The 24,617-nt window shown below is 34.6% G+C and overlaps 4 protein-coding genes across 6 annotated transcripts; 2 read left to right on the top strand and 2 right to left on the bottom strand.

Moving 5' to 3' along the window:
* Window positions 1–9: 9 nt before the first annotated feature.
* LOC110418745 (phenylcoumaran benzylic ether reductase POP1) lies at window positions 10–3,043 on the bottom strand. The gene is made up of 5 exons (XM_021431548.2): window positions 2,677–3,043; window positions 2,461–2,595; window positions 2,152–2,383; window positions 523–726; window positions 10–411 (listed from the first exon to the last, which is right to left on the bottom strand). Exons 1-5 carry the CDS (start codon window positions 2,857–2,859, stop codon window positions 245–247), a joined length of 921 nt encoding a protein of 306 aa, XP_021287223.1. The 5' UTR covers window positions 2,860–3,043; the 3' UTR covers window positions 10–244.
* An 837-nt stretch (window positions 3,044–3,880) lies between these two features.
* LOC110418212 (NmrA-like negative transcriptional regulator family protein) lies at window positions 3,881–6,723 on the bottom strand. The gene is made up of 5 exons (XM_021430873.2): window positions 6,084–6,723; window positions 5,865–5,999; window positions 5,306–5,543; window positions 5,006–5,209; window positions 3,881–4,282 (listed from the first exon to the last, which is right to left on the bottom strand). Exons 1-5 carry the CDS (start codon window positions 6,264–6,266, stop codon window positions 4,119–4,121), a joined length of 924 nt encoding a protein of 307 aa, XP_021286548.1. The 5' UTR covers window positions 6,267–6,723; the 3' UTR covers window positions 3,881–4,118.
* Window positions 6,724–11,136: 4,413 nt separating this feature from the next.
* Window positions 11,137–13,747, top strand: LOC110417942 (aureusidin synthase-like). 2 transcript variants are annotated; one of them, XM_021430547.2, is made up of 3 exons: window positions 11,137–11,475; window positions 11,671–11,876; window positions 12,027–13,747. In XM_021430547.2, exons 2-3 carry the CDS (start codon window positions 11,764–11,766, stop codon window positions 13,633–13,635), a joined length of 1,722 nt encoding a protein of 573 aa, XP_021286222.1. In that variant the 5' UTR covers window positions 11,137–11,475; window positions 11,671–11,763; the 3' UTR covers window positions 13,636–13,747. The 2 variants fall into 2 exon arrangements, with proteins under 2 accessions (XP_021286222.1, XP_021286223.1); XM_021430548.2 differs by having other exon boundaries at window positions 11,137–11,515.
* A 6,082-nt stretch (window positions 13,748–19,829) lies between these two features.
* Window positions 19,830–22,458, top strand: LOC110418393 (aureusidin synthase-like). 2 transcript variants are annotated; one of them, XM_021431112.2, is made up of 3 exons: window positions 19,830–20,070; window positions 20,194–20,521; window positions 20,693–22,458. In XM_021431112.2, the coding sequence occupies exons 2-3, from the start codon at window positions 20,412–20,414 to the stop codon at window positions 22,278–22,280; spliced, it is 1,698 nt and encodes a 565-aa protein (XP_021286787.1). In that variant the 5' UTR covers window positions 19,830–20,070; window positions 20,194–20,411; the 3' UTR covers window positions 22,281–22,458. The 2 variants fall into 2 exon arrangements, with proteins under 2 accessions (XP_021286787.1, XP_021286786.1); XM_021431111.2 differs by having other exon boundaries at window positions 20,184–20,521.
* The last annotated feature ends 2,159 nt before the right edge of the window (window positions 22,459–24,617 follow it).

Below are 24,617 nucleotides of genomic sequence, written 5' to 3'. Positions count from 1 at the left end.
AAAGACCAGTTTAAAACTAGGGCAATTCCAGAGAAAGACTGAAGGTAGATGCGAAGGCAATAGATAATTCCTTCACACGCAGTTGATTATTTTCTTAAGTTTGATTCTTAGCAAACTGTAAGTCCAGCACTCACTAACACACATCCTAACTTGGCTACCAACTTACATAGTCTGCCAGCATAGCACAAGCAGAAGGAACACTAGCTACTTTTTTATTCCGACGATGTACGTCAATGCAGGAGGATCAGACAAACTGATCAAGATACTCTTCAACGGTAGTATACTTGACATCCGGGTACAGCTCCGAAGCCTCAACTCCAAATGAAGGTTCAATTTCAAAGTTGGTGTGATCTCCTTTGACGAAAACAGAGTGTCCGATTGACAATACCACATTCAGCGGAAAGGCAGCTTCTGCAGGAAAGGGAAATTATCCAATGCTTAATTAGCCAATTTCGACAAATCTCAAAACCAATTCCTTGGATGGGTTTTGTCCAAATTTTACAAAACGAATTTCTCACTGACCTTGAATGTTTTTCAGCAGTTGTTCTTCTGAAACATAGCTCCTCTCAAGGGTTCTGCCAATCTTCTTTTCCCACAAGGAGACAAGATCATTGAATGAATACGTGTTGAGAGGGGGTCTAATGTAGAGGATTTTGTTCAGGGTTCTGGGATCATCCACAGCTTTGATAGTAAACGTGCCTATATCATCTTCCTTGTTGAAAACAGCTGCAAACCAAAACATGGAGATGTAAAGTATGCTGGGGCTAGACACCTATCATTTGTTGGCAGGCTGCAATTGATCCAATCATTTTGTTTCGCTTACAGAACTTTTGGTGTAGTATTTTCCTCCTTCCCAAAAAGGTTATCAAAAGAGTCACCCAACTTTGCTCTGCCTTTTTCTGGAAAGGCAAAAGAGAGTGATGCTAGGGGATCCAGAGTTCGGTGGGATTTTGTCTGTCATCCTAAAACGTGAAGGTGGTTTGGGGCTAAAGGACATATCTATGTGGAACACATCCTATTCTCTAGCCAATGTGGATGATCCTTTCTCAAGCAGCATCCATATGGGTAGCTTGGGTAAAGGCTTATGATTTTGAGAGCAAAAGATTTCTGGCAAGTACAACCATCTACAAGCAATAGCTAGGCTTGGAGGAAATTGCTCAAGCTTGGATCTTTAGCAAATTCCCTTATGGATGCATTCTCAATGGTGTAAAACAGACTTTGGAGCCTAGATGGCTGGTCTCTAATTCTGGCAAATATAATGATTCTGAGACTTGCAATACCATTCGGCATCACCAACCTAAAGTAGACTGGTACAGGCTTTTCTGGTTCCAAATTAACCTTCCCAAGCATGGTATGATTAGTTGGATGGCTATCCTAGAAAAACTTCCTACCCTGCACAGGTTTTCATCTTGGAATCTTCCAATTACAGATGACATGTTTTATTTCTGTAAACAAGCTGCAGAAGACAGAGATCACTCGTTCTTTTCTTATCCTTTTTCTAACCAGGTTTGGAGTAAAGTGCTGGTTTGTTCTGATATTCATAGATCTGTTGAATTCCATTGCGCTAAGCAGTTGAAAGGGAAGTCTCTTCCTGTGATCATCCTTAAAAATTGCCAGGAAAACTAATGACTACTTTCTCTGGATCGAAAGGAATAATAGGAAATTTGGAAGAAGGCTAATGATGCTGATGAAGTCTTTAACTGTTTAGTTGAATCTGTCAGCTTCAAGTTGCATAATTGCTCCCAACAGATCAAAGCAAGACATGCCCTTCTTTGTCTTAATTAGAGAATTCCTGTTGATACCTTGTAAATAATATTTAAGACAATTATGCTGTACGGTTGTTGTACAGTTTTTTTAGCAGGTTATTTGCCCTGCTTCTTGGATAAATATACTGCCCATTTATCCCAAAACCCTAAAAAAAAAACAGAAAGAAGATGCAAATTATGGGTTTTATCACAATCTTTGCCATAACATTTCCCTGATTGTTAACCCTGGTTTCACAGCCAAGCCCAAACAATGAAATAAAGGAGCTGATTTTTCTGTTAAATAGTTTGATCAACCATGTGCCCTAATTAGCATCTAATCTCCAATTTCGGCTCCACTATCAACGACTTAATAAGCATAGATATTAAACGAAAAATAGAAGCTCACCTTTGGCATTTCCATCCCCTGAAATGATGACTTCATCTCTTGGGGGTGCTGCAGGTTTTGACAAACTGGGAAGGAAATATCCGGCGAAAAAATTCGACGACACGTAGGTGTAGGGTATTCCTTGAGCTTCGACGGCTCGTCGGATTTTAGCCTTGGTAGCAAAGACTGTTTTCGCCGGCTCCACCGCATGCACACGGTCCACGTCATTCCCGAATTCCGAAGGAAAAAATCTCTGCAAAGTACCAAAAAAATAAAGAAACATTGAAGAACGTATATATGAGAATCAATGAAATTATAGTAAACTTTTACCTTAACATTGCCAGCTTCTTTAATGGCAGCGATGATCTTGTCTTGATCAACTAGCTGGGCGTGACCAACTGTGGATATCACCACGTCCACCTGCTTTATCGCCTTTACCAAGCTCTCATGATCGTACAAATCGCCCTGCATGTATAACAAAGAAAACTTCCTTTCATCCTAACGAACCGACATGAAAGATTGAAAGAGAAACGAACAGTTACGCACGTGAAGGAAATTGACTCCTAAGGTTTTGAAAGTGTCGACGGTGTTGGATTTGGCAGGGTTCGAGAGGGTGGCTTCTCTAACCAGAACAAACGTAGGGTGACCGGCTTTTGCACTTGCTTCCACTATGAACTTACCGATGTACCCCGTGCCTCCGATCACCAGAATCTTGCTTTTCTCTGCCATCGGAAAGGTATAATCCGGCAACAACGTGAATGAGAGAAAGACAGAAATGTGAAAAAGACGTTACGAGTATGCTCTCGTCTCAACGGACGAGTGGATATATATATGTAGCTATCTGCACTGAAAAATGAAAAGGCTGGAAGCGCTGCGAGGTGCGCAATTACTCAAATGCCTTCCATGATTTTGCTACATTCCCCAAAATGCGTCTAGATTCGTCCTGTTTTAGGCTTTAATGGGTCTTAATTTGCAGTCACCAGGAAATTGTGGATAGAAGACGCTGTTGCAAATTTGGACCAACGAGGAGTTTAGTCTGAGAGCCACAAAATCCTTTCTTGTTTTGATTCAATTTGAGTTTGTTTACTATACGATAATCTGTCTAGATTCATTCCTGTTCCTTTGAAGGTTTTAGACTGATAGCCTTACTAGTATTATAATTAATATAAATGGTATTTAATTTCATATTCTCAATGTCACGATTTTAAAAGAGAAAAAAATCATAAATCTCATGTCAATTGCATAATAAAATGAAATTAGATATTTAAGTATTCACAACTTTTTGTAAAACAAAATCCTTGAAGATCAATTGTTCATAAAAACAATACTTATGCACTTAATCATATATATAAATTAATTCCAGATACATATCGAAACAAAAATTAATCGAACCCTTTATATATATAAAGATAAGTTTACAAATCTATAACTAATGTTTTTTAAATTTATGAATAAAAGAGGAAAAAAATTAACTATCATCACTTTATTCCTATTTTCTCATTTTCAATAATGAGAGAAACAATTTCATTTGAAATCATTTATCTTCATTTCTTTCACAACACCATTTCTACTCTTGTCCGCTATGAATTCATTCGTTCAAAGTTTCCACAGACTGTTAGGATTTCGCACGAGTGGATTTAGGTGTAAACTTTAGTGTTGCCCACCTATAAACTGAACTAGAATTGTTAGGTAATAGTGATGGGATGGAAGTAAATGACTAGAGAGTTGGGGCACTGAAGAAGGTTCAAGATAAAGATAACTCCCAAGAGTTTTTCCAGCTCTAGTCCCTTTTGATCATAACTCAAAAGGACAGTTTAAACATCTTTGATAATCTCAACCAAATTGATGACAGGTTTTGTTACATAATAGTACCGACAATTTTGCCAGAAATTCCTTGACATTGCCTTTCTTCTTCTCTAGAAATCAAAAGCTCCAACTCTTGTGAATCTATTCACCATATAAAAAGTGTGGCGTACAAGTAATAATTCTCACAGCAAAGTGTCTAAATGCTCGCTGACTGTAGTGTATTTCAAGTGTGGGTACAGTTGTGTACCATCAACTCCAGAAGGGTCGATATTAAAGTATGTATGATCTCCCTTTACAAAGGCAGAATATATGAATATCATCTCCATGTTGTCTGGGTAAGGAGTCTCTGCAAATGCCACAAGCTCCCTAATTTTAGTACATTTTAAAACAAAAAAGAAACAGGAATAAAAGGTTTGGAAAAACACCTACTCCCATGCCTGTTGGTCTGGAAATAATCCAAGTAAATCAAGTAAAGCTTTAACATACAAGCAAGTGAATGCATAATGTGCACTACTATGCAAGAGCCCCACTTTTGGTAATCTTAATTTATTGTATTTCTGCTTAAGTTAGAGCCCTTCATACATCAATTAATCTATCACCTCTAATCCAGAATCACAATGTGACCAAATGCCGAACAGAATGTAAATACGAGCATGTCAAACAGCTATACTTGCATTATTCTGTGGTTAGGCTCTTAGATTGGCTAGTGATACACCAAAGATATTCAATGTAGGGTGATTTCTCCTACTTTCCAGTTTTCAACAACTGTATTACTTTTAAGAACTTAGTTATTCATTATCACAAAAAAGAAAAGAACTGAGTTATTCATGGAATATAAAAGGAATCTTTATTTGCTCCTCTGCAATCTAGATGCTGCTTAGAGTATGCATTAAATAATAACCCAGAGCTACTTCTTCCTAATCAATTTAATCATGTAATTCTCCTGTTTTGCTATAACAAGCAATAGAAGCTAAATAATTTTCAATGCTTTTTCTAAAAGCCTCACTTTTTTCAACATGTTAATAAGTAGTTATTATAAACTTGCTACATAATGATACATTATATATACCTTTGATTTTCTTAAGAACCTCCTCTTCAGGTACATAAATCTTCTCAAGTTTCTTAGCAATTTTATTCTCCCAAATTGCTACCAGCTCATTCATGGAGTATACGTTTCCAGGGGGTCTCAGATACAAAGTCTTATTAAGTGTTCTGGGATCGTCTATGGCACTGATGGTGAAAGCAGCAACATCAATATCCTTCACGAAGACAGCTGCAAGAAAACCACAGCAAAAGCACATAGCTTTTCAGGTCTCCCAATTTCCATAGGAATAATAAACTTATTAATCCTAGCAGATCATCATCAAACCTTTAGCATTTCCATCTCCAAAAATAGTGACCTTGTCCTTTGGGGGAACCTTTAAGCCAGGTTGAGCTAGCCATGGAAGTAAATAACTCATCAAAAGGTTGCAGCAAATGTAAGTATAAGGAATGCCTTCAGCTTCTACAAGACGCCTAACCTCAGCTTTTCGAGAATAGAATTGATGGTCCAGGCCAGATATCTGAATTTTGTCAGGATCTACACCGAATTCGGATGGAATGAATTTCTGTTACCATTGCAATTATTAAGTTCAATTAAAAGTACAGAGTCTCTGTTATCCAAAAAGGTTAACCAAAGGATTGATATTTATTTTCTGTTAGTGGATCCAGGATATTCACAACTTACAATGGCACTATAAAACCTCTCCAATCTAATAAAAAACTGGGTAGTTAAGACACAACTATCCCCAGGCTGGTTCAATTTTGCCTATCCTACAAAGTGAAATGTACCTAGAATTTACACAACATCCATGGCCCATCAACAATAATTAACCAAGAAAAAAAAGAAAGAAATCCCTCAAAGCCAGCATGAATAAACGGTTACTAACCTTAATGCGCCCAGATTCTTTAATAACCTGGATGAGTATTTTCTGATCAAGAGCCTGTTTTGATGGGATTGCACAGATAACTACATCCACTTGCTTCGCTGCTTCCCTGAGACTCTTCTCATCTTCAAGTGAACCCTACAATCCAAATCAAAAGAAAAATTAGTCCTTTGGGTATCAATAAATAAAGAAGTAGAAGAAGAAAACTAAAAAAGGAGTGACCTTGAGGAGAATAGCACCAGCAGTTAGAAGAGAGTTGAGTTTTTGAACTTTGTTTGGATCAGTAAATGAGGAGTCTCTGATAAGAATAAAAGTGGGGTGACCATCCTGGAGACTAAAGTTGACTAAATGGTAACCTAATCTTCCCGTTGCTCCTATTATCAGGACTCTGCTCTTCTCCTCCATCCTTCCTCTGCTGTCCCTCTCTCTCCCCTTCACTGTGAACAAGCAGCGTGCGACTCGGAAGTGGGGAACCCTTTGATCAAACGAAACCGTTTGCTAGTGTAGGTGAATGATTAAAGAACGACAACGTTTTTCTGTAGGAAAGGCAAGGGATTTCGCGGATAAATGGGCTTTTAGCCTATTAGAATATAGAAACCTTCAGATTTATAATTTGAAAGAAGATGTTGCAGTAACGGAAGCCATCATGACTCCTCAAAACTGAGAATCTTTAGCATTAAAATGAAACCTGAGAATCTTTATAACTAGTTGCAGAGACTCTCTTGTTTATGCAAAATCAATTCAAGCATTTGCGATTTTTCTTTTGAAGTTTTTTTATCTTGTTTCTTAAATGTCGAGGTGCTACTTCAAGGTGAAAGATTCAGGTTCATACTTCATATATAGTGATATTTTTCTTTCCTAGGCGATTATATCAGTAACCAACTGGTCATTGAATTCTTTTATCATCAGTGACAGTGAACAGTACCTTTAGAACATATGTGGGATGATTTTTTTTTTTAGATTATTTGTTGCATAGACAACAGTAATGCAATTAAGTACAAGCAGCACCAAATAACTCAATCAGTATTTCCTTGTTGATTGAACTTTTACATACATGTGGCTTACCATTGCTTGATAATTAATTTGTTTCTTGCTCGTCCTTACTCAATTTTTTTTGTTTACCCATTTGATTGTGTTCTTTTAATCTGTATCAAATCTGTTCTATTGCTTAAAAGAGAATCTTTTTGCTTTATAGGTGGGGCATTTTAAGTATTTCAACTATGAATGATCTCATGACCAAGTCTTTCCTTAATTACGTAGAACTCATGAAACAGGCCATGAAAGACATTGAAGCCGAGGCTGACCAGGAAATGGGCCAATTTCATCCCTAGAGATAAGCAAAACCTCTCCAAATTCTTTACGTTACATTGATCAAGAATGATATGGAAGAGATTACCAACCTTCTACTTAATCTTCAAGACTTAAAAAGAAGAGGCAAAGACCACTAACAGTGCAAAAGTTCTTAGGGGTGTTAGTGATAGAATAATATGGTTACCATTCTTCGAAAAGCAAGGAAAATATCAAAACCAGATTGGAATCAGTCGATCAATTTACTATAGAAAATCGTAATGTCTACAAAGAAGGGAGTCACGTTGATCAAACAAGGGTCTCGGTGACTAATGGTTTGAGGGAACAGATTGTGAAAGACCATAGGGAGGGACTAAAAAGGAGGTATCACAAAGTGACTGGACAGGAACCGAGTGAGAGGAAATGATAGAGAAGCTGATTTTGGAAGGTGGTGGGCAAGAGAAAGTTTCCAAAGGGAAGGCAGAATTGGCGATGGAGAATTCAGAAAAAGGCACTAGGCATTGAAGGCAATACAGAGGAGTTTGATGGAGCTGTACCATCTTTTCCTTGACATGGCTGTCAATGATATTGAAAACAATGTGGCTCAAGGTGGTGTTCATGTTAATAGTGGGACTAATGGGTTGCTCTATGCAAAGCAAATGAAGAAGACAAGGAGTTGGGTTTGTTGGGTAGAGGCTTTAGTGCTGCTTCAGTCGGATTCATTTCCAAGGAAGGAAAAATCCTTACGTTTACAAAAGAAAGGCAGGACTTGGCTAAAGGGGAGCAGCGTAGTTAACTGACTTTAGCGTGGCTTAGAAAAAACAGCCATCAGCAGAACCTGTGAAGGAATCAGGATTCACAAAATCTACGTACTACCTCAAAATCTGTACAACTTTGGGAACTTGACAAGTGTGACAGTAATCAGGCTCGAAAGCAATTCCCAAGATCACTCCACAATAAGAAAAGTAAGAAAGAACCATAACCTGCAGGCCTGTTTCCACTTCTTACTTCTCAATAGCTTGTCCTTTTCGCTTCTGATTCTCTTGGGAGTCTGTGTCAATTCTGGAAACTCAGATGGATATGGTGGATTTCACTCTCTCCTAATCAGAAGCGAAAAGGACAAGCTATTGAGAAAAGATTTGCAACAAGTCACTTAATCTATCAACTCCCAGTTTGGCAAGGTTATCTGCTCTCTATTACCTATCCTTGGAGTATATTGAATCTGCCAATCTGCTACTTTGCCTTTGCGTGCAATGATTTGAGATATCAAGTGTCGAGGTCTCCATGGAGCGGCCTCCGATTTGTTCATTCAAGTGACGGCGTTACTAGAGTCGCTTTCAATGATGAGGTTCACTAAGTTTGCCCATAAGAAAGTTGCATGGTCATCGTCTCCCATATCGCCAATACTTTCGCTAGATTGGCATCCCATCCAGTCTTCTTGGCAAACAACAGTTTAAACTTGCCTCATCATTACGAAGCGCCCCTTCAATCCCAAAGTTTCTCGAGTAGTCTCTGATTTAAATTTGAACCAACTTTTAGATGGTCTCTTCCAAGCAACAGTCTTCTCGATGGATTTCCTCGAAGTAGACTCACGTGCCAAGGAAAGGGCATGCACAATGTCCATGATGGATCCATTAACATTTGGTCACCTGAACTTGACTCACCATATTATTTTCATTTTAATAATATGGAAGACTTGCTTGGCATTGCACAATTCCCCTTCAAAAATCATTTCGTTTCTAAAGAGTCAATATTTTCTTAACAATAGCAATTAGGGTCTATATGCATGGAAACTTGAGTTGATGAAAAAAAGTTACTTTACTAGGGTTTATAAATACTGATTAAGGATAGTTAAATATTCATTAAAAATATTACATTTTGTGTACTATTTTCATTAAAATTTAAGAAAAATAATACACTAGTACTATTGCTTTCTTGAGGATCATCCTTAAAGACTAATAATCATTACCCTGCACAGTAAAAAGTGAAATTTTCTGATAAAAGAAAGCAATGAGAAATTCTCTGATGAGATCTCTCTTTCTTTTTCAACTATTCTGTCAACTTATAAAGACAGAAATGATTGGTGAGTTGGCAGTTGCAATTAAGTAAAAGACAGACCCATGTGAGCTTGCCAAGCTCGTTCTCTAAAGGACAGTTAGCTTTACTTTTCTTCTGTTTCAAACCTAGCCAATGAATAGAACCACAAACTCAAATGTATGGTCATAGTCAATGCCGACCACCAACTTTTCTTTTCACCTCCATCATATTTACCCACAATAAATATTTATCTTTTTAATTATATTTAATTAAATTTTTATATTTTAATTTTAAATTAAATAAATTTTTATAATTAGTTATTAATTTATATAATATTTATTGTTTTGATATTTATATAATAATATAACATTAATATAAAAAATAAAATTATTATACAATCATATAATTATATTATGTCATTGTTAAATATGACATGTCAATTATATGTAAATAAAAAAAGTATATGTCATTTTATTAAAGATAGTTAATAAATCATTAATTATAAAAATTTATTTAATTTTTTTTAAAATATTATATTTTTTAAAAAAATACATTTTAATGATAAATTTAGTTTCCAATTATCTTACTTTGTTAGAAAATTTTGACAAATGTAAATATTAACATGCATTAAAATTAGAAGCAAACAAAGAAGCTGACGCGTTGGCTAAAGCTGCCATCCATTTGCAAAGCCAGATTCTTCATGTCTTCTAAATTCTTTTTTGTTATTGTTTGTAGGATTGTGAGATATGGGTAATGAGCGAGTTCTCTGATTAAGGTTGGCCTTAGTGCAGGGCGGTTATCGAGGCCTGTGTCTTTGGGTGTGTTGCTGTTTGATTGTTGTGATTTTGCGTTGGCTCTGCCTTTGGTTTCTTTGGAACTGGGAGAGTGGCCTCTCGAATGCGAGGATGTACTGACCAGGGCGCTGAAGGCCTGTTACCCCTGGGAAATGTATAGGTGGGGGTGAGGCAGTGGTTTTTCTGTTCTTGGGATGGGTTTGGCTTGTACAGGGAATCTGTCATTTTGATGACTGTTTTGAGGAGCTTTTGGTAAGATATATCAGACCAAGAGGACTGATATGATCCAAAATCTCCTGTCTGACTCTCACGGCATGTTAGAGGTGAATTTTATTCCCTCTCTTTTATGAATGAAATCGTTGCTTTCGAAAAAAAGAAAATTAGAAAAGAACAAAGTGAAATATGCAGCCAGTATTTTCCTTTTTAAAAAACAAGATACACGTTTTATGAAATTATTGTTTTTTTTAGTACTTTTTTGTCAAGTATGAACAGCAACAATATTAATAGTCAGGTTTCAGGAAAAAGCCAGTGATGTCGCAAACAGTAGAATGTTTCACCATGCCACAAAAAGTTGGTAGGCAAAAACATAATCAATTTAGCACAAAAAGTCGTAAAAAAAAAAACAAACTAATCAAATTTGACATAGACAATAAAGTAGTTCTGTAACATGGCAGACAAAGGATTGACATAGACAATGGTCATGTTGTTGTAAGATATCAAGTTACCTGGGTTGCTTTAGCCCAAGAAAATTATTAGTATTACTATTCCTAAATGCAGGCACAAGACATTTGAAGGAATGGGGTTGGTTTAAACCAGTATTTGTTCAAGGAGCATCATAAGAAAAGGGTCAGAAGGATTTCATTCTGATTTGCACGGAGCTTTAAAGGACAGAAATCAGCCACGAGCATTGAAAGGTTATCTGAATTAGGCGTGGTAGCCAGAGAATGTGGGGCTCTCTATTATTGACTTTTCCTGCTTTTACATACTGGAGTCGTCAAGAGATCCTTCATTCCCAGCACAATGTTCATGATGTCTTTTAACTTATTCAATTGATTTAATTGAAATTTTCTATAGTTGGTAGGTAGGCAAAGTCCTTCTAGTTTGCAACGAAGTCCTATCTGCAGTGGAGTTGCTTCCTCCTAGATGATATCGTCCATACACGTTCTTTTCTTTATTCCTTTGGTATTCGCAGTTGCAACGTTTATACACGCTCTCACATGCATTTTACCTGACTCAGCTTTGCTATCTGATACGACATGTGGAAACGAAAACCAAGATCTAAAAGGGGAAGAGAACATCCTGAGGGATTTGTAGCCAGCAATTATATACAAGAAGGGGAAAGAAGAAATATGGCATTAAATTAACCTGTTGCCCTCCTTCCGGATAGTTAGAAAGCGTGGAAGAAAATGACCCACGTTATGGTTATTTAAGTCACAGAAATTTAATATTATTATGCAATTCTCGTGGAGAGTTAGAGAGAGGGAGAGAATCTCTAGGTAATCGCCTGATCGAGTTGTCTTGTTTCTTATTCGAGCGGTATTGGGCTTTCACTCGAATGGTTCTTAATTAATTTCTTTAATTACTTAACTTTATAGGCTGCTAATGCTTCATCTATTCACCCTGTTTTATATTATCCACGAATTACGTATACACTTGTTTGATATCTTGGCTATGGTTCTCGTTCTTACTAGGTTGCGGGAGAGCAGCTGCTTCTCAAAATTATTCGTGGGGAGGAAATCTTAATGCGTTTTTGAGCTTGTTAAAAAGGTTCTAATTTTTCAGCCATGGAACGAAGTAAATGGATTCTTATCATCACATTAGCCTTCCTCCTAGCAACATTGCCCGTGACTCTTCGGAACCTGAAATCAAATCTAGTTATTCAGTGCCCATATCTAGGGTAGGTTGTATTATTCTGTTTTATGTACTGTATATGCCAGATGGTCCATACATTCTAGATTTGAATCAAGCAAGCCAAGTGGCTGTGCTTTCTATTTTGGCTTTTTTTCATGCACTGGTTTGTTGCACCCACTAAAGGCTTGTTTGACAGGGATGTAACAAACGTGATACTTGGGAAGCTCGAAGGATGGTCTTTGGGCAACCAGCTGGAGGTTACTGAAGAGAAGATAGGAGGGATTAAAGCTCTGGGGCCGAACTTAACTACGTGCCACCCATCTTTTGGTCGTGATGATCTTCTTGTTCATTGTTGCCCTCCGGCGTTTGAAACGCCTGTGCCCTACGTGGATTTCCTGTCTCCTGACCCCCAATCGCCAGTAAGAGTGCGCAGGCCAGCTCATCTTGTGGACGAAAACTACATTGCCAAATATAACAAGGCCTTATCGATCATGAAGTCCCTGCCATACGATGACCCTCGAAGCTTTGCCCGTCAAGCCAACTTGCACTGTCTGTTTTGCACCGGCGCCTACGACCAACAAAACTCGAATGCTCCCCTCAGCATTCACAGAACTTGGTTATTTTTTCCGTGGCACCGCATGATGATCTATTTCCATGAACGCATCATCGGTAGTCTAATCGGAGATGACACGTTTGCTTTGCCATATTGGGCTTGGGATATCCCTGAAGGAATGGTGATACCGGATATGTACATGAACAAAAATTCATCTTTCTTCCATACAGAGCGCGACGTTTCACATTTTTCACCAAAGATTGTTGATTTAAACTATGCTTACGAAAGAAATTTAAGTCCCGAGGAGCAATTAGACACAAACTTGGCATTTATGTATAACCAAATGGTATCTGGCGCTAGGAAGATGGAATTGTTCATGGGATGCATATATAAAGCCGGTGAGGAAGGGTATTGTAATGCACCTGGCACAGTAGAGCTCGCCCCTCACAACACTCTGCACACATGGGTAGGGAGCAATTTAAATCCTGGAAGGGAGGATATGGGTAAGTTTTACTCAGCAGCAAGAGACCCAATTTTCTATGCACACCATCCTAATATAGACCGTCTTTGGGAAGTTTGGAGGGAGATTCATCAAAATCAAATGGATATCAAAGATCCAGATTGGCTAGACTCTTTCTTTTTCTTCTACGATGAGAACTTGAAGCTAGTAAAAGTGGAGGTTCGTGACGTTCTCGATATAACCAAACTTGGTTATTCCTATGAGCAGGTCGACCGCCCGTGGATGAACAAGCGTCCCATGCCTTCAGTCCCACCAAAATTAGCCCGTCAAATATTAAAAGCGAATGAGAACAAATTACAATTGTCAAGCAGTAACCATGTTTCATCCTCTGATTTCCGGTCGCATGGTCGAGCTCTAGACGCTAGCTTGACAGTGAAAGTTAACAGAACCAGAAATCATTTGACCAAGAGCGAGAAAGAAGAGGAAGAGGTCATAGTTGTCCATGGAATTGAAGTGAAAGGAGACGCATATGTTAAGTTTGATGTGTATGTGAATGTGGCTGATGAGACAATAATCACTCCAAAGTTCAGGGAATTTGCAGGTACCTTTGCTCACATCCCTGGTGGTGGGGAGATGATGAGGAGGAAGACCGATCTCAAATTGGGAGTGTCGGAACTATTGGAAGATCTGGAAGCCGATCAAGATGAAAGCATTTGGATAACATTGTTACCAAGGACGGCAAGCTGTAGCAACGTGACAATTGGTGGGGTACGAACCGAGCACATCAGATAATTCATGTCTTTTATTATCACTGTTTTGAAATATATAGTCTCTTTTACTGTTGGAGATGCCATTGTACCAAATATAAGAGAAATGAATTATGTTTTTTTTTTCTAATGCAAAATATTTGCTTAAATTCTTTTCAATAGTGGAATAATTAAGTCGTCAATGAATTGAAACTCCTACCTTGTTAATGTTGGAGATTCCTTACCTCGAATATGGATAAATGGTTATGGGTTCTTTTTATTGGGTTAGGTCAATTGATATTTTTATTTATTATTTTATAATATATTGATTATTAATATAATAATAAATACATATATAATTTAATAATTGATCATGGACATCACACGTTTGAGTGGTGATGATAAATTTATTGAAAATTTTGGATAAATATTCATTAATTTCTACCATGTAGAGTATACTTAGTTCCCCACCATTTAAAATTTAAAATAATCTAATAAAAAATCTGAAATAATTGTTATAGTATAGCAAAACAACATCCCAAAAAACTCATAAAAAGTGAAAAAGAAAAGCACTCCTAAAACTTGAAAATAATCATTAAGACCTGCCGCCAACAAGCCTCACAAGTCTACCACCAATCAACACCAAGTGACAAATATCTGGCCATCTCATTTTCGCAACAATGGCAGCGCCATAATTTGCTTTTCTCAACACGTTCCGAAAAGAGATGCATCCAATTACACCACGCAACTTAAAATTCAACAAATGTAAAATGATTCAACCGCCATTTTAATGGTGTAAACTTCAGCATAGTCGCAACCAAACACACCAATGGGACCAGAAAATATAACATAAAAATTCCACAATAATGTCTCAAAATACCGTCACATCTCGTAGGATGTAACTTGCTTCTAGCACAATTAATCCTCAACGTTGAATTTTAAAACATTTGCTTGAGGGGGCTTTCCATATAACTTCATCTTCTGTTTGCCATCAACTTTGACTCATATGGCCAGGACTGGCTCTAGGGTAAACCTAACAAAACGTTTACTTTAAATCTCAAATTTTTTATAAGCCTCATAATTTTATAATAATATAATTAATTATATTAAAAATATATAAAAATTAAAAAAAAATTCCCCAAAAGATCCAACTCCATGAACATCGAAAAAGCAAATTAGTCAAAAAGTTTGACAATATATATATTTAGTATTCCCTCCCATTTTTTTCCAACATTCGTCATCATAGTTTTCTTATTTCTCTTTTAATCATTAGGACTTTTTCCACCCAAAATAAAAGCGTTCAAAAGATTGAGTTAGAGAGAATATTTATTTTTTTCGCCTTTTTGTAATATATATGCATCACAAAATCTTGAAGGATAGACTAAGTTACTAATTTGAACAGTTGTCAAGGCAAATTTTAACAATGCTCAACAGTTATAATTATTTCTTTTTAAGTTTATGTTAATATTAATTATGTTACAATTGAAGATTTTAGACCAAACAGTCTAAATAAGCTAAACAACCTAACAAGTTGGACATAGGAGTAGAATTTGATTTAAACTCTTATATTTGATTATGTATATTTAGATCTATATATAGATCAAATTAGATTAAGATTAATATTTAATTCATCTAAATCAAATCTCTTAATATTATCTATATCTTAGAAATTTTATTTAGATAAAGGATTATTAGCCTATGAATAAGCACTTCATTTCATTTGTAAATACACACTTGAATCAATCTAACGTTCTTTTCTTTTCCTCCTCATTATAATCAAGTTACTTGCCTAAATTTAGGCAAGTGGATCTGTCGTCCTCCTAAAAGAAATAGGAGTTCTTCTTTTATTATTATTTTTATCTCATACTTGTTATTATTACTTTTCTTTAAGATTAAGCTTTGGACGTTTTGATCCACACTACTCTTGTTCATGAGTTGAAGTATTAAGGTTTGATAACTCAAGTATAGGAGAATTATTTGAGCGATCTACCTTTTTTCTTTTAAAAAATTTATCAATTGTTTTCAACTTGCTCATATTTTAATCAAATCTGAAAAAAAAAAACAATGTAGTCAACATTCAATATTCTTCTTTATTTATATTTAAACTTAAAAAATAAAACATAAAACTATAATGAATAAAATATAAATAATTAAATATGAAATACAAGATTTTCCATAATAGTTAAATAATATAAATAGAAAGAAGAAAGTAAAAAAAAACTTTACCTCTTCTTAATTTTACACTATGGTGAGTGATTTTTGTCTTTCCTTTTCTAAATTCACAAGCTCATAAATCTTTTTTTAAGAATAAGATGTGTTTCTATGGTGAGTTACGAGAAAAGAGAAATAAAAATAAAAAGATAAAAAAAATGGAGAAAAGGAAAAAGAGAAAAAGGTGTAAAGAAGCTTAAATTAGGGTAAAGTTAAGGAGGTTTGTAAGGTTGTTTTATTTTTTATTTATATCAATTATTAAATAAAAATTTTATTTTGAGTGGGCCATTAATAATATATAATAAATAAAAAAATTTAAAAATTTTGGGGGGCCATGTCCCTTATTGTTGGCTTACCTTCCGTCCCTACTGATGAATTTATATCTCAAATTTTTAATGAATATTGTATATTAATTAGAATAACCGTTAAACAACATATTTCTCATGTTCATACACAAAATAGTCCAACAAAATCGTTTATGTAAAGCCATTACTTATTTTGCTTAAAAGCTTGCTATTTTGCATGTAGCAACACTTGTACGCCTCATGCCAATAAGTTATCATAAATTCTCTCTTATACAATTGGTTTGTAGTCAGTAACTAAATATTTCGTATTTAAGAATTTTGGATGTGTGCTAGATGTTTTAATTGCTCCACCATAATGTACAAAAATGAATCCTCAATAGAGGATAGGAATATGTATCGAATATGACTCTTCATCTATAATTAAATATCTAAAACCATTAACAAGATATTTATTTAGGTTAAAATTTACTAATTATCATTTTAATGAACTAGTTTTTTCAACATTAAGAAGAGAAAATAAGCCGTTAGAAAGAAAATTTTCTTGGAATGCATCATCATTATCTAGTTTTGATCCTCACTCAAATCAATGTGAACTTAAAATTTAAAAGATAATTTATTTACAAAATATAGCAAATTAGTTACCAAACATATTTATTAACTTAAAGAGAATGACTAAATCTCATATAACAATAACAAAAGTTCCTATTAAAATTGACATCCTTATAAGACAAGACTCGCTAGAAGCATGAAAAACCAATTGATTCAAAAGATAAAATCTTCGAAAAAGAAAAGGAGTAAATATATGAGATGGTTAGAAAGAAGAAACAAAAACTCTAGAAGATAATCTTAACATAATTGATAAATTTCAAATAAATTCTTATAAATATTTGAAAAAATTATTTTTCTATTGCAATTAATCAAACTTATATTCTATTATTTTGAGTCAAATAAGCATTTATGACTAACGGTTAATTAATTAGTATTAGTTAAAATGTCACTTATCATTTTATACTCATATAACGCTGATGTGAATGGGGAAAATAATTATGTGGTGATTATGTCATGTTATCAATTAGTTCAACATTTTAACATGTTAGTGATATGAAATGACAAATGACCCTTTAACTAATAACCATTAGTCAACTGTTATTAATGAGAGCTTATTTCACCTAAAACAAAAATATAAGAATTTAATTGAAACAATAAAAAAATAAAGATTTGATTGAATTTTTCTGAATAAATTCAAAAATTTTCTTAGATATTATTTCTATGTATTTTTCTCAAATGGGATAAAGAGGGTAATTAATACTTGTTTCTATAAGATTAAAAAACCTCTTCAAAAAATGACAATTTTGAAAAATTAATAACTTGAACAAAAAATAATTAAAATTAAATTCTTAAATTAACCTTAAGCAGAAAAATATTTATCCAGGAAGCTCCAAATGAAAATAACTATTAATATTCACAATTAATGAATTTTTTACATCACTAAAATAGCTGGTGCTATATTTGTGTTTTGTTGTCAAAATTTAAGAGCAAACTGCATATAAAAGTATACATAGAATAATCTCAAGTCGATTGGGTAATTGATAAGTTATGATGACATCGTTTTATATTTTCCTAATAAAAAGGCCAAAAAAGCAAGTACAATGAATTAAGACCGAGAGCAAAACTTTGATTTGATTTGTTTTTGGTCTTTGACCTTGCCAGCTGTGGGTCTTGTTTTTCTTTGAACCGACCTTCATAACTTCTTTTAACTCATACTATTAATTGATGCACTTATTTTTGTAATAATAATATTTGGATCTGTCCCTGTTCCTTTCTTTTTTCTTCCAACAACCAAGGTAGGTAAGGTGTGTAGAAAATATCTTATAATATCTATTTAACAAACTTACAAAATACAGGCAAACCTTATGTTGCATGTGCACATATTTTTTATTTTTTATTAAAATTTGTAAGTACCCTCATCACTAGTTTCAAAGCTTTCGTGTCCAACCAGCCAAATGTTTTGAATTTTTTTATTAAAATAAATCAATAATAATTGAGTTAAGCGTTATTGTTCACACATCACATGTTAATGACCATATATATATAATTTTAAAATATTAATTAATAAATAGCAATCTTTAAAGTCTACAAATTTAAAATCTTTTGAGTATGCTCACACCAGCGTTAATTTATCGAATTTCCTCATAATTCTCTAATTAAGTGTAATTAGACAAAAGTACTATTAAAATGGGTGACAAAATAAAATGTCGTCATCTTGCACCCCTTACCCTTTTTTTTTTAATAATAAAAGCATCTACAAATGAACAACTCCTTCACTTGACATCTTAAGGATTACTCCTGATCTTGTGCCGTCCTCAGGTGAAATCGATAATGTATAGAAAACTGTTTATTTTGTATAGTGTGTATATTTTTGGGTCTCTCGTTGATGGGAGAAGGGTATGCAGCGCTTTGTTGATCTATTGTCTATTTATGATGCCTTTATTTGACGGTGTCTGTAAGCTGTGTTGTCTGGGTACCAGCATTCCTGGGCGCGAGGGTTGTGCTGAACCTAATCATGGTAGGCCTGCTGGGTGCAGTCAACAGGCAGCAGGGCCTGGTTTGTGGTTGTTTTGATATGTAGGGTTTGTTTTTGTATACCTGCTTTGTGGTTGATATTTCACAGAGAAGGTGTAAAAGTATAGCATTTCTAAAAAAAAATAAAAATGAAAAACTCCAAAAAAATGTGCTCGGGAATATTCCTTTTTTAATAATAAATTATATGAGTTTCAGTATACCAGGATTTATATTAATAGAGATATTGGAGATTTGGTGTCCTATTTTATAATCTAATCTTTCTTTTATAATTTTTATTTGATTTAATTTTTAAAGTTTGTGTATGGTATAAATAAGAGCTGGGCATAAGTTAGGAGATTTTTAATTTTTTATTTCAATTTTGAACTAAAATTTGAGAAAAATAAATTGATCATTAATAACTTTTATAAGAGGTAAATTAAGGTCCATTTTGAAAGGTAATAATCTTCTCTTCCTCAATGTTTAAATCTAAAACTTCCAAATTAAGTGTACCAAAATTCTAATTATTGTGAAGTGTCTTGTTAGGAAAAGTCTATATATATTATTTAGATAATAAAAGCAAGTTTTTGCACAAAAAACTTATTTCTTTTACAGATCTATCTATCGTATTTAAGCGAGTTCAAATTTAATTTAATTTGCAAAATTCAGACAAAAAATGATCTTTTGCAAGTTTGCAAAATGAAAAAAAAAATCATTATAGTATTAATAAGTATATATTTTTTCTTAAAATAATACAAAATGATCTTAACCACGAGGCAACCATATCATATATTTTAAACCCATGCAGATAATTTGAAAGGCTTAATTATTGATTCGTGTCCTTCTGCTAGCCATTAGGCTAGAAATTAAAGTTTTTAACTTATACTATTAATTAAAAGGTTATTCCCGTGTTGCACCAGAGAAGTCGCAATCCGCTGATTATTGATGCATCGAGTAGGTGAGCATAATCTAGCAATATCTTCTGCTTTGTTACGTAAAGAAATTAATTGCCTTCTGGTTGGACGGGTTCCAAGTGGCACATGGTCTGCATGCATTTCCACACACCATGCTGTATTTAATTTTTCTGATCCATCCACTGCCAAATTTTATCAAAGGCACATGCTTTTAGACATGGACGGTCAAGTTTTGCTGTCCTGGGGATGGAAAAAATGGTTGGGGAAATTTAATAAAGAAAATTATTCCCATATGGCTTTTTGAATTGATAATATAATATTATTATTGCCACGATTTTGTTTTATAACTCGTGAGAAATTTAAAGACCGTAGAATTCAATCAAAGGCCAGCTGTTTGCGGTGAATCATTGAATTATTTAAGTTGGGGTATTCTTGTGTAAGGTAGACCAGTCCTGTGGAAAGAGAGAGAGGGCCTTGGGAGAGCATCAAAAGGTGAATCTATTGTCTCCTTTATTCAACTTACAGCAATTTTTTGCTCGATTTTATTTATGCTTGATGCCCATTATTTTGCTCGTTCGTCAACTTAATATGCTACTTCTATTTAGATCTCCTCAGAAGAAAGGCCTCTGTCCGTGAAACTGGAACAAAGAAGACTTATGTTGTAGAGCTAAAAAGAGGCTGGGCGTATATATTTGTACTTACTTGCTTGATTTGAGCTGGTGCTTCTGGTCTTGAATCAGTTAGTCACCAGTCTCATTATTATCAAGGAGAAGGTCAGGAGCAGTTTAAGGCTTTCGACGCAAGCTTGTTAGCAAGGTCCTGGATTTCCAGCCATGGATAAGAAGAAATGGATTCTTACAGTTGTGTTAGCCCTCATCGTGGCTACGCTGCCTTTGACTTTTCGAACCCTGGAATCGCATCAAGTTCAACTTTTATATATGGGGTACTTTATGCAAGTTTTCTTCTTTTTTCTCGCATTGATTTGTCACTTAATTAATAAATGTATGTTAAAAACTTATACATGACGTGTGAATCCAATTCTATCTTGATTTTTGTCTTTTTTCCTTTCAGATCTCTTTGATCTGTAACAAGTCCTTACTTTTGATTTGTCCAGGGAACTAACAGACATGATACTCGGAAAGCTGGGAGGCTGGGCTTCCAGTAACCAGGACCTTAGCACAGACAAGGCTGTAACGAGCAAATTTATAGCCCCTAACTTAACAGCGTGCCATCCATCTTATGGTCGTCCAGATCTTCTTGTTCACTGTTGCCCTCCGGGATTTGAATCGCCAGTGCCCTTTGTCGATTTCCAGTTTCCTGATCCTCAATCGCCAAAACGTGTGCGCAGGCCAGTCCAACTTGTGGACGAGAACTACATCGCCAAATACAACAAGGCCTTGTCGATCATGAAGTCCTTGCCATACGATGATCCTCGAAGTTTTGCACGTCAAGCCAACTTGCACTGTCTCTTTTGTACCGGAGCCTACGACCAACAAAACTCCAATACCCCTCTTAGTATTCACAGAACATGGTTATTCTTTCCCTGGCACCGCATCATGATCTACTTCCACGAACGCATCATCGGCAGTCTAATGGGAGATGACACGTTTGCTTTGCCGGTTTGGACTTGGGACATCCCTGAAGGAATGGTGATGCCGGATATTTACGCGAACATGAATTTATCATTCTTTCACAAGGTACGTGACTTTTCACATTTTCCACCGCGGGTGGCAGATTTGAACTACTTGGAGGAAACAAATTTGAGTCCTCAAGAGCAGTTGGATACAAACTTGGCATTTATGTATAACCAAATGGTATCTGGTGCAAAGAAGACGGAATTGTTCATGGGATGCACATATAAAGCCAATGAAGGATATTGCAATTCACCTGGCACTATAGAGAGTGCCCCTCACAACACTTTGCATACATGGGTAGGGAGCAATTTAGAACCTGGAAGGGAGGATATGGGTAAATTCTACTCAGCAGCTAGAGACCCTATTTTCTATGCACATCATACCAATATAGATCGTCTTTGGGAAGCTTGGAGGGAGATTCATAAACATGAATTGGATATCAAAGATCCAGATTGGCTAGACTCTTTCTTTTTCTTCTATGATGAGAACTTGAACCTGGTAAAAATTAAGGTTCGTGATGTTCTTGATATCTCCAAGCTTGGTTATTCTTACGAGGAGGTCGATCGCCCGTGGTTGAATAAACGTCCCACGCCTTCAGTTCCACCAAAGGTAGCCCGTCAGATATTAAAATCGAAAGAGAATGAGAACCAATTCCGACTGTCCTCTGATTTCGGGCCCCATGGTCGAGCTCTAGACGCTAGCTTGACAGTAAAGGTTAACAGGTCTAAAAATCATTTGACCATGAGGGAGAAAGGAGAGGAAGAGGTCATAGTTGTTCATGGCATTGAAGTGAAAGGGGACGCATATGTTAAGTTTGATGTGTATGTAAACATGGTTGATCAGACAATAATCTCTCCAAAGTCCAGGGAATTCGCGGGGACCTTTGCTCACATTCCTGGGGGTGGGGAGATGATGAAGAGGAAGATCGATCTCAAACTGGGAGTGTCAGAACTATTGGAAGATTTGGAAGCAAAGGAAGATGAAAGCATCTGGGTAACATTGTTGCCAAGGACAGCAAGTTGTAGCAGTGTAACAATTGAAGGGGTACAAATTATGTACATCAAATAAATTCATGTCTTCATTAGATAAAGAAGGAACGTGAAGAACAATTTTGAAGTCTCCTTTTTTTTGGAGATCTCATTTTTAGCGTGTGAAACAGAGATAAATAATGTTCCTTTAATGATGGGAAATATTGTCTTTTAGTCTGTCTTGATTCAGAATAATTTCTCCAAGAAAGTTATTTTTCCCTCGTAGCATGTGCCACGGGCATGTTTTCGTTGGGTTACCACCCCCTCAATTATTTTCTTATCTATTATTTCTTAAAACATTTATTATGTCAGGTGAATTAGGCTTGGCCCACCTACTTGTCTGACCAAACCCTATTCGTCTATGTCTATAAACATCTTAGTTGAAGCTTACTTCTAGTACCTCCATTATTTATTTCCAAAGCTTTAATTGAAAATATTATCTATGTTTATAATTAATATATTCGTTATATAATTAAAGAAAACATTGTTTTCATTAAAATAAATAAGATAAAACAATATAATATATATTCAAATGGCATGTTAAATAAAAGTAAAAAAATGTTTAAATTCAAGTAAGAGGTCAATTGAATGGGGAACTGATTAGACAAGAGATATTCCATTATTATGGGCCTAATAATAATAGGCTAAAAGCGTATCCCACGACTCAAGGCCTAGATTTAGCAACGTGAGCAGAACTCTAGAGAATTTAGCCGAAAAGGCTAAGAATTGATTGCCGTCGGCTTTGATGTCTTTAATTTGTTAATCAGGTTTGGATCTATCGTTGACTCTCTCCCGTTTCTACTTTCAAATCAAGGTATGTGGAGAATTTTTTTTTGTAAGGAAACAAGTCAAATTTGGCATAATACTCAAAGAAGTTTTTAAATTATTAAATTTTTTATATATATTTAATTTATTATTATGAATATTATTGTGAATATTCATTTATGTTATTTATATTTAGATTTGATGTAAATCAGATTATATTAAGATATAATTTATTTAATTTTTAAGTGTTATTTTATCTTGTAAAAGTATTATTTACTTATAAATAGACTTTCTTAATTCATTTATATACACATTTCAATAAGATTTCTTCCATCTTCTTAAATACTTTCTTTCCCTCTAAATACTTTCTCTTATATTTTTCTTATAGTTGTTCTTTTATATTTATTTCATAACACATTATCAGCATGATTATCTGATTTTTCAAATTTTAAAATTATTATGTTTTCATTATCTTCAAGCTTCAAAAAAAAATCTCAATGATTGGGTTTTTGACTTTTGGTTTTAAAGAAAATCAGATAAGTGACTTGATATCTTTTTAGTATTTTAATTCTCTTAAAATCAACTTTACTATGAATTTTACTATTATACATTATATTTTATCTCTTGATTAGAGAGTAAATTTGCTATTATATAACTATTGATGAAAAACCATGAATCTCCATTCCCTGAAGTGAATATGACAAATGAGCTACTAATAAAAATTATGAATATTCATTTTCTGTTGTGAATGTGACAAATAAGATACTAATAAAAAAAATTATAAATTCATTCATTCCCTGAAGTGAATGCGGCATCATTTAATAATTATGGTTATAATCATGAATCCATCTATTCCTTGAAGTGAATATAATATCATTTAATTATGATGGCCGCAACAATTTACACTATCACTATTTTAATTATTATTTTACCACTAGAAGTGGATGGATATTTTATCATTTGAATTTAAGAATAATTTTATCACTAGAAGTGGATAGATAATTTTACAATAAAAATGGATGGATACCTATAATCTACCAGAAGTGGATAACCCATCATATGTGAATCACTCATCAAAAGTGGATGTATACTTGTAACCTCTCACAAATAGATGAATACTTTCAATATACAAAAAGTAGATGAATACCTTAACCCACTAGCCCACCAAAAGTGGATAACCCATCAAGAAGTGGATGAATACTTGTAACTCACCAGAAGTGGATAAATAATGAAAAAAAATAAAATGAATATAAAAAACGTATTGTTATTGATGTGGTATGAAAGATTATTGGTCACGTACCTGTTGTACATCTTAAATTTTATCAAACATCACTGAAAAATCTTGTGATAATTATAATCATAGCCAAGTTGATATAGCACATCAAACATCACTGAAAAATCTTGTGATAATTTTAATCATAGCCAAGTTGATATAGCATATCAAGATATTTGTACACTCTGAAAGAGGAATTGATTACATGATTGATAATAAAATACCTATTTTTGATTTTCTTATCCTAAAAAAAGAATTGATTATTTGATTGGTAATAGAAATATCCGAGAATGAATTTAATAGTAATTGGTATATTTAGGATAATTATATTATGAACAT

This window comes from Theobroma umbraticum, unplaced genomic scaffold (assembly GCF_002168275.2).
Source record: "Theobroma umbraticum cultivar Fairchild unplaced genomic scaffold, ASM216827v3 scaffold_50.0, whole genome shotgun sequence".
Lineage (NCBI taxonomy): Eukaryota > Viridiplantae > Streptophyta > Magnoliopsida > Malvales > Malvaceae > Theobroma > Theobroma umbraticum.
The sequence above is the reverse complement of the archived record's forward strand: the minus strand, read 5'-3'. Positions and strand labels throughout refer to the sequence as shown.

What these genes read in the sequence shown, in the direction of transcription:
- LOC110417942 (XM_021430547.2), top strand. Translation starts at nt 11,764, where the DNA reads ATGGAACGAAGTAAATGGATTCTTATCATCACATTAGCCTTCCTCCTA. An exon ending in ATTCAGTGCCCATATCTAGG is followed by an intron (nt 11,877 to 12,026) that starts GTAGGTTGTATT and finishes CTTGTTTGACAG; the next exon opens with GGATGTAACAAACGTGATAC.
- LOC110418212 (XM_021430873.2), bottom strand. Translation starts at nt 6,266, where the DNA reads ATGGAGGAGAAGAGCAGAGTCCTGATAATAGGAGCAACGGGAAGATTA. An exon ending in AAGAATCTGGGCGCATTAAG is followed by an intron (nt 5,544 to 5,864) that starts GTTAGTAACCGT and finishes CAATGGTAACAG; the next exon opens with AAATTCATTCCATCCGAATT. An exon ending in GGTTCTTAAGAAAATCAAAG is followed by an intron (nt 4,283 to 5,005) that starts GTATATATAATG and finishes TGGCATTTGCAG; the next exon opens with AGACTCCTTACCCAGACAAC.
- LOC110418393 (XM_021431112.2), top strand. Translation starts at nt 20,412, where the DNA reads ATGGATAAGAAGAAATGGATTCTTACAGTTGTGTTAGCCCTCATCGTG. An exon ending in GTTCAACTTTTATATATGGG is followed by an intron (nt 20,522 to 20,692) that starts GTACTTTATGCA and finishes TGATTTGTCCAG; the next exon opens with GGAACTAACAGACATGATAC.
- LOC110418745 (XM_021431548.2), bottom strand. Translation starts at nt 2,859, where the DNA reads ATGGCAGAGAAAAGCAAGATTCTGGTGATCGGAGGCACGGGGTACATC. An exon ending in AAGAAGCTGGCAATGTTAAG is followed by an intron (nt 2,384 to 2,460) that starts GTAAAAGTTTAC and finishes GGTACTTTGCAG; the next exon opens with AGATTTTTTCCTTCGGAATT. An exon ending in ACTGCTGAAAAACATTCAAG is followed by an intron (nt 412 to 522) that starts GTCAGTGAGAAA and finishes CCTTTCCTGCAG; the next exon opens with AAGCTGCCTTTCCGCTGAAT.